Genomic DNA, 8,654 nt, shown 5'->3' on the forward strand with positions numbered 1-8,654 from the left:
TTGATCCCCTGAGTATGGAGGTAGCATACCCAGGTACATTGCAGTAGGGGACAACTGGGGGACCTATGATCAGGTGGGAACAGACGCAAAGCCCTTCATTTTCAGCCTAGTTTTCTACACAGTTTCCTGTAACTTCCCAGGAAGATTAACACTTGAATCAGAGCTTATTCTATATGTCCATAAAATCTCACCGTTCTAAACTGAAAGACACATAGTCGTTTATTCTGCAGAAATAGAATTTAGGGAACACGTGTTAAGAACATAGAAACAGAAAGGGCAGGCAGGGGCAGGGGACTTAGAGGTAACCAATGGATAACTGATCAGCTGCCCAGTCATTATTAGATTTCTCAATCACAGTTTTTCACACATCCAGTTCCATACAAAGCAGCATTTGCCAGGAGAGAAGCCAATCTTTTTCTTGCTTTATTAGATTAGACTGTGCTTTGGGAAGCTCCACCCTACAGAACAGTCTCAAAGGAAGTGTGAATGCTTTCTTAAAGTTCACTGCGACTGGACTGTACTATTTAGGAAGCAAGACCCACTTACAGCACAAGGAAGACAAAAAAAAAATAAACCTTCCACCTTTGTTGATGAAAATACTTCTTTACTGCCTGCTGTGCTGTAGCTAAAATATAAAAAGGGTTCACAGCTCCTCCCATCCCTACCCCAAGGCCCAGGCCTATAGGATGCTTCCTAAGCTCCCAGGCCAGCTGGATCCCATCTAGGCAGCCAGTGGCCACCTGAAGGGAAAAGGAAGAGAGCAGATATTTCTCTTCCTCTTCTCTACCCCAAGTGGCTACTCTGACAGAGGCAGCATCTCCTTGTGGCTCTTGCTCCTACCAACTGGATTCCTCTCTGTCCAGCTCCTGGCAATTTTCTCCATAGCTTTCCTGAGCAACAGTAATGGTGGCTTGTGGCTGAAGAAACGGCCCAGTTGTTATGAGCACTAGTTACTCCTACAGAGGACCTGGATTCATTCCCAGCACCCACATGGCAGCTCACAACCATATGTAACTTCTGTTCTAGGGGATCTGATGTCCTCTTCTGACCCCTTCGGGTACCAGGGAGCACATGGTACACAGGCATGCATATAGATGAAATGCCTATACCGATAAAATAAAATGAAATAAAACTATCAAAGGTGGCTTCATGCTCTAACTAATTTCTGGGCCCAGTTTCTGATCTCCCTCATTATCTGTTTAAACGTGTTCCTATATTCAAGTCCATGGGAGATAGGGGGAAATACAAGTGATTTTGATAGGATCAAAAGAAAGACTATGGCTGATCTATTGACTGTTTACTAGTTAAGTAAACAGACAAACAATCCTTTGCAAACTGCGAACACACAAGCAAAAAGGACCATCCATGATAGAATTAGTAAGAAACCCAGGCTCCAGACCCTCCAAATGATACTTTGTTCTTCTAAGCATCTACACAGAGTAATGTCACCTCTAGAACCAGGGCCAGACCTATGATCACGGCACTGAGGAGGCTGAGATAGGAGGATGTGTATTCCAAACCAGTCTGAGCTACGTAACAATTCTCTATTTCAAAAGCAAAATAATTAAATAACCTCATGAAATAAATGAGTAGTTGGGGTTTAAAGAGGAACGAACCCCATATGCCCTTTCATGAACCCACGAATCTGTGTCCATCTTTATCCCAGGGTTAGAGTGTGTGGTGGAGAAAATGAAGGAGGCAAGACCGTCTCAGCTCCACCTCTAGCAGTGTGCTCTTTCTGTCCTATGCCAGGCCTATGTTCTAGTTATCTGGAAGTAAGACACTGGGAGGTTTGACTTCTGCAATCTCTTCCTGTTCTAAAACTGTGTGATTCCGAGTTTATGGATAAATTTGGCATATCTACATGCCTCTAGGCATATGATTATTCTTAGAGCTGTGCACAAAGCAGATACCTTCTGTTGATGAATTCACATTTCACCAGAGAAATGTGTCTGTAACCAGTACCCAAATTATAACCCAAAGAATTTCTCTGCCAACTTGTTTTATTATAGTATCAACTCAGAATCTGCATATGTTTTCGATCTCTAAATACAATGTGGGTTCATTGAATCATTGTAAGGATCATCTGATTAGCATACCTTAAAAAAAAAAAACCACGAGCTTTCCACAGACAGCTACAGCTCCTGTCTTCTGTCCTGCAAGCTCTTATTTCTAAATGTGATGTCATTATTTTATTCTGTGGCTTACCTTTACACTTCAGTGTACTTTGAATAAATGTTTAAATGTACTTTCATGTCATCCCTGCATCTTAATGGCTAAATAGTCTTCCAGAAATATGTCATTAATCATTTACTATTATATATAATATATTATATTATATAAATATATTATATTATATAAATATATTTATATATAATATTATATAAGTATAATATTATATATTAACATATTAATATGTACTATTATATTTATTAATATATTATATAATATATATTAATATATTAATATATATTGATATTATATATAATATAAATATTATATATTTATATAATATATATATCGCTTTCAGAGTCTTGGTGCAATACAATGCTTGTTGTGAGGGTTTAGTAGATCATTTTCATTATGTCTACAGAGCCTCTTTCTGTTTTGTTTGTTCTGATTTTTGTTGTTGATTTGCTTTAGATCTAAAGAAGATCTGAGGCTCAAGAGATTTGCCTGCTTCAGCCTCTTCAGTAGCTAGGATTTCAGGTACACACTACCACTGCACCAAGCTCCCTCTATCCTTAAGTGACAGCATACTTAAGATTCATCAAACAGGACCACTGAGGTGGCTCAGCAGATAAAGGGCTTACCATGAAAGCCCAACAGTCAGAGTTCAAACCCCAGAAACCACATCAAGGAAGAAGAAGAGGAACAGCTCCACTAGGTTGTCCCTTGACCTCCACAAGTCCAAGGCAGATGTGCACACATGGGTACATACACCCACAGAGATACTTTCCCTTTTTTCTCCTTGAAATGGGGTAGGCTCTTAAGCCTATTTTACATTATGCAGTGCAAAAGAAGTGATGTATTGTGTTTGAAATTGAAGTCTAGGGCAGCTGCAGATGCCATCTTTGCTCTTTGGGGTGGTCCAGCTTAGACTACAGCCACCATATCACCAAAAAGTCCAAACTGCCATGCACACCACAGATGGAGGAAAACCAATCGCCCTGCCAAAAGCCCCAGCAGAGCTCTCAGCCGGTAGCCTGCGCCAACTGCCAACCACATGTGTGAGGCTATTTTGGACCTCCCCGCCATCCCTGTGCCCACGTAACATCACAGAAGCAGAAAAGCTGTCTGGTCAGTGCTCAGAACAGAATTGTTTTAAGCTATGGAATTTGGGGGTAGGTTTGTTAGGGAACAATTTCTTCCTTGCAACAAAACTTCATCCCCAAACTCATTCTCTTCCTTCACTCAAATGGGCATGCCCTGCAAATGGATGAGGCTCAACAAAGTGCAGACATTCCCTCACTCTCCTGATAGACAGTAAGAGAGATCTAAGCCCATCTTGAACTGCAATGGAAAGGTGCTACTGAAATCTGAGCACTCGTACTCTGCCTGATAAGCACCTACTTAGAAAACTGATATAATCAATCAGGGAGTTTAAGAAATAAGACTAAATTCTTAAGCTGAGGCTGGAGAATTGATGTAACTTTGAGGCTAGCCTGTGCTACAGAGAGAGAGTGTGTTAGAAAGAAAGGAAGAAAGAAAGAAAGAAAGAAAGGAAGAAAGAAAGAAAGAAAGAGAGAGAGAGAGAAAAGGAAACTCCACAAAATCTAAGCTCTTAGATCTTGAGAGATATTAAGAGGTAATAGGCAAAGAGAAAAGTAATGTACTTTGCATAGGTGCTTGGCATGTGCAAAGGGCCTGTGTCAAGAGGATGGTGCACTTAAGCTCTGAATCCAGACACAAGAGATTACAGCTGGGGATGATGCTGTTGCCAGGTAAAGGCCAGACCCTATAAAGGGATTCATAAAAGTTACTCAATAAGAAGAAAGCCAACTAACCTTCCATCAGATTTTCTTTTCAAACCCAAGTGGGACGAGGACTAACTTAATGCTCTGCCATTCATGACAAAAATGCTTCGAGACCCTGGTGCTGTGATCCTCAGTGCACACAGTCCCTGGCTGCAATACATGCCTGCTATTACCTTCCCTGGACTGTTGGTGACCTATCAGTCTCCACAACTCAACGATAAAAATCTTTGAGTACGAGATCTAAGCCTCTTCACTCTTCTCTCGCAGTGTCTGACACGGAGCTGGATGTAAAGCAACTGCTAACTTCTCCAAGATGTGAGCCACAGATACATGTTCTATCCATAAACAGCCTATCTGAGACCTCCTGCGGGGAAAAAAAAAATCCCACGGCCACACTGAGAAAGCCATCCCCATGAGAGTAGCATCCACTGGAAGTTCTTATTACCTTCTAACTTCAACCAGCTCTTGGATTTCATCTTGTGTGTGGCAAGAAGACGCCATCAGACTATGTACACTTTGGAAGATCATGGTTAAGCCATTTCTGGATCGCCTCTACCGTTCTCTCCTTTCAATAGCAAATCATTTCGTCTTCTTACCTTTCCTCCAAGACGCCATTTAGTGGCTCTCTGGATTCATTCCAAACCCTCATCTCTCCTAAATTGTAGGAGCTAGCGATCTAGCAGATGGGGGAAATGACAAAGCCTTGCCTGGGTGGAGCTCAAGGCAGAGTGTTTAGTAGCAATTGACCCATGGATGTAGAAACTATCAACCACAGCTTGCCCCTCCTGGTGTTTACAGCCCGAGACTGCCACCCTACAGACACCCCAGAAGACCTCCTTTTTGTGCCAAACATAATTGTTTGAGTACTGCAGCAGGTGCCCTCTATCCCGGGGGTGAGCAGAGCTCATCCTGTCCTAGCTTTTCTGCATGTGTCCCTGTCATTTCCTGGCTGTCTGTCATTCCTTCATTCTCAGCCAGGTTTCCTAGACCAAGCCGTGTAGGACTGGGCAACCTCTCTTTCTCAACAGCCTTGTTTGAGACCGGTTCCCGTGTGTGCATACACACATGAAGGCAGCAAACATATACCAGGTCTAAGAACTAAAACTGTTCTCATTATTAATCTTGTAACTGGCCCTCTGACCTCTGACCTGTCTTCCACAGTTAATGCAACACAAGGAATATGTTTCATGAAAGGTCCTTCCTCCATTAAATGATAGGACCAAGAAACGAGCAACTTTATTTTTATGGATGTAATTGATTGAACACAAAGGATGTTCCAGTGATTAGTAAGTTGAAGGCTTGGTTCCCAGTGCAGCAGGTTCAAAGGCACTTGGACGATGAGGGATGATCTGCTGAGTGGATTAATCCATTGCTGAACTCATAGCTGACTGGGGCTTTTGAAGGTGGTGGAAATTGTAGGAGGTATGGCATAGCTGGAGGAAGCAGATCTTTGGGGTCATGCCCTTGAAGGGTTTGTATTATCCCCAGTCCTTTGCTTCTGTTCCCAGATCTGTCATTCTGCTCCAACTGCCGTGAAGTCAGCGGCCCTCCCTGCCACCTATCCTTCATGGCTTTCTGCCTCATCACGGTCAAGTGACCACAGGCTGCAATCTTGGAAGCCATGAAGCAAAAATAAATCTTTTCTCCTTTAAGTTGATTTTTCTCAGTATTTTATCTCCACAATGGAAAAATTGGACTAATCCAATTGGTCTCTCTACTCTCTCCTGTCGTTGAAGCAAAGTAAACGTGAAACAACACCAGGAAATTCCATCACTTCTAGTATCAAGAGTTTAAAAGCTGGAAGATGGCAAACGTGCTTGCTGCCAGCTAATTGACAACTTGAGCTCAATTCCCTCAGCTCACAAGGTGGAAGGAGAGAAGTGACTCCTAAGTTGTCCTCTGACCTCCACAAACTCACAGTAGTGACACTCACACAGACACACGCCCCCCCCCTAATTCATTTAAAGAGGTCTGCATGATGCTATTTAAATTAGATCATGTACAGGAGTGTACTATGCTATGAAGTTCTCCCCCAAAATAGACATAGTTTCTGTGCCAAAATTAAGAATATTGTTCATTACAATTAATTCCTGAATTTGAACATTTCATGAAATTAAAATGCCCACTTTCCAAAATATTTATGAACTATATTTATTCTCAAAATCTTCCCTGGTCCAAGTAATTCCCAAAATTACCTTTGCAATATTTTTTTCCATTAAGCCTACACACAGAGACCCACTCTACAACATTGTGTGTGTGTGTTTCAATCATCTACTGATTAGAAAATTAGCCAAATATTAAAAAGATATTGTTTTGTTTGGGCTCAGTATAAAGTAGTGCAGTGGTAGTGTAAATTCAAAAGTATTAGTCAAACAACTCACAGAATGCATTACTGTAAAATTAGTAGTTCCAAGAATCTGCAATAAGAAAACACTACTAAAATAAACATCTACAAAATAAACATAAAGAACTCAGAGTTGCATAACTCAAAAAATATTTTAAGCTGAGCAATGGCTTCCCCTTATCAAATACACAAATAACCCCAGCTCTGCAAAGAGGGTACAATGTTCTTTCAAAATTCAAAATGCGGAATGAAATGTGTTTTAAATACTGTACATGCTTCGAGCACACCATACTGAGTCACAGAATGATGGCCATAATTTCTATTTCTGCAGGAAGTACAAACCTGCGTGGAAATATTACCCAAATGCGATTTATAGACCTTTCAAGCTGTCAGAGTCCAATCTTGAGTCTAAATCGTGTTCTACTTTGAAAATATGTTTAAACTAATTTTAAAAAAAACCCACCGCGGCTGCCATAGTAAGTTAGAATCACAGGACACCACGTTCTGGGTGACCTCGAGAGAAAAGTATTTCTCAAGGTCGCTCCAGCAGTCCAGGGCAGAACCTGGGATAAAAGCTTCTTGGGGCAATGACCAAAGTCTTCCTAAGTCACCTGGAAGGAGCACACTCCAGAGGAGGATCAAGGTGAGCCACTTCTGCATTCCTTCTCCAGCACCCAGTGGCTCCGGAGGCTTTATTGGCAGCACTGGGTAGCGCAAAAGCAGAGGGTCGATTTCCTTCCTTAAGGTGACAGGCACCAGAGGAGTGAGCATTGCTAGCGACCTGCGGTTCAAACTACTTGCCTCTGTCCACGAGGAAAACACGGGAAAGCCAGTGCGAGGTTCAGGGCAGCCAGACCCTGGGAACTGCGCCCGCGCTGTCTTATTTAGATCTCACTAGACCGCTGTCCCCGTCAGTTCGTGATTACACGAAATCGATGAAGCGGTGCCAAAACGAGACTAAACTTTTCTGTTCTAAAGTGTTTTTCTCTTGGCCAGAACTCAGAGAACTCTCTCAAAAATGTTAAAGTATTCAAAATAGGACAAAGATGGGAGAAATCCACTAACTCTCAATAGCGCATCAAATCAGGTCGCTCACGTCCCTCCGTGCGACGAAGGTGGGCCAGGAACACTTAGCTCTTAAATTCGGTGTCCCCCTTTTCCTCTCCAACGCAAGTACACAAATACAAACTTACTTCCCGGAGCGACAGAAAGATGTCGAGGTGCGAACACTAGGTAGCCAGGGTACCAGGAGAGGGACGGAGTTGGAAGCGGAGGTAGGGGCAGCTGGACCCCAGGACAGGGGAGCAGGGAGCAGAGGGACAAGGACCGAGCTCCGAGCGGTACGGACCGGACTCGCGCTCCGGGGCAGGGGACGGCGCTCGGTGCGGGCTCCCGGCGCCCGGACCTCCTACCTGTCTGAGGATGAAGCTGGTGGAAGTGGTGCTGCCATCGGATCTTTTCAACCTGCTCCTCCGGGTCGTGGTGCCTCGGGCCACCTGAACTCGACACACCGGGGCCACAAAGAAGCCAGTGAGGACCGCAGCGCTGAGCCGAGCGGGCATCCGGGGCTGGAGTCCTCCTTGGGAACCGTGCCCCGGGGACCTCCCGAGCCCCTCGCCCTAGTCTCCCCGGCGCCTTCCGGCGCCCCCACCCCCATCCCCGCAACCCCGAGCTGGGTGGTCCCGAGCACCCACCACATCCATTAACAAAGCGTCGCGGGTGCGGGGTCTGAGTCCCCGGCATCGGCGACAGGAGGCTGCGGACACTGAAGCCCGAGCGCTGAGCCCGGGAGCAGGGCTAGGAGGAGGGGAGGAGGAAGGGGAGGAGCGGGCGGGAGGCGCGGAGGAGGGAGCGGCGGCTCGCGACCAGCGCCCCGCACTCGCGGCACCAAGGCGGGGCGCGGGGCGGCGCGGGTGGAGGAGGGGGCGGTACCTGCGAGCTGGGGGAGTGCGGCCCGTCCGCCGCCCCGTTCTTGGCGTAGGAGGACGACATGGTTCAGAGGCGCCGCATGGCCCTCGCGGCGCGGTGGGCGGAGGGCGCGGGCCGGTGCGGGCGGAGGGGGAGGCAGGACTTCCCTACCCGGCTCCTGGCCCCGCGCCGGCTCGCGGGCCGCCTGCCCGCACTTCGCGGAGCGCCGCACCTTAAAGGGGCCGAAGCGCTTCCCTCCCCCCCCGCGCCCTCAGCGAGGTCCAGGCGAGGGGGCTTCTCGGTTCTCGCCTCCCGGCGCCTCGGGGAGAAATGCTCTCCCACCCCGCGAGCGCTCTACAGCACAGCTTTCCAGAGGATGGAGGGAGGGGAAAATCTGAGATGGGGGTGGGAGGATTAAAATAGTC

At 45.9% G+C, this 8,654-nt stretch overlaps 1 protein-coding gene across 2 annotated transcripts in view; it reads right to left on the reverse strand.

The window, feature by feature from the left end:
* Positions 1–8,411, reverse strand: part of Cacnb4 (calcium voltage-gated channel auxiliary subunit beta 4) — a 244,806-nt gene extending 236,395 nt beyond the window's left edge. Inside the window, exons 1-2 of one of the 2 annotated variants that reach the window (XM_034494568.2) lie at positions 8,254–8,411; positions 7,734–7,817 (exon numbers count right to left, since the gene is read on the reverse strand). In XM_034494568.2, the coding sequence (XP_034350459.2) occupies positions 7,734–7,817; positions 8,254–8,313 (144 nt within the window). In that variant the 5' untranslated portion in view covers positions 8,314–8,411. Of the gene's footprint in view, positions 1–7,733; positions 7,818–8,015; positions 8,159–8,253 lie in introns of those variants that run through there. The other variant, XM_076928741.1, reaches the window with a different exon arrangement.
* Positions 8,412–8,654: the final 243 nt, after the last annotated feature.

This window comes from Arvicanthis niloticus, chromosome 2 (genome assembly GCF_011762505.2).
Source record: "Arvicanthis niloticus isolate mArvNil1 chromosome 2, mArvNil1.pat.X, whole genome shotgun sequence".
NCBI lineage: Eukaryota > Metazoa > Chordata > Mammalia > Rodentia > Muridae > Arvicanthis > Arvicanthis niloticus.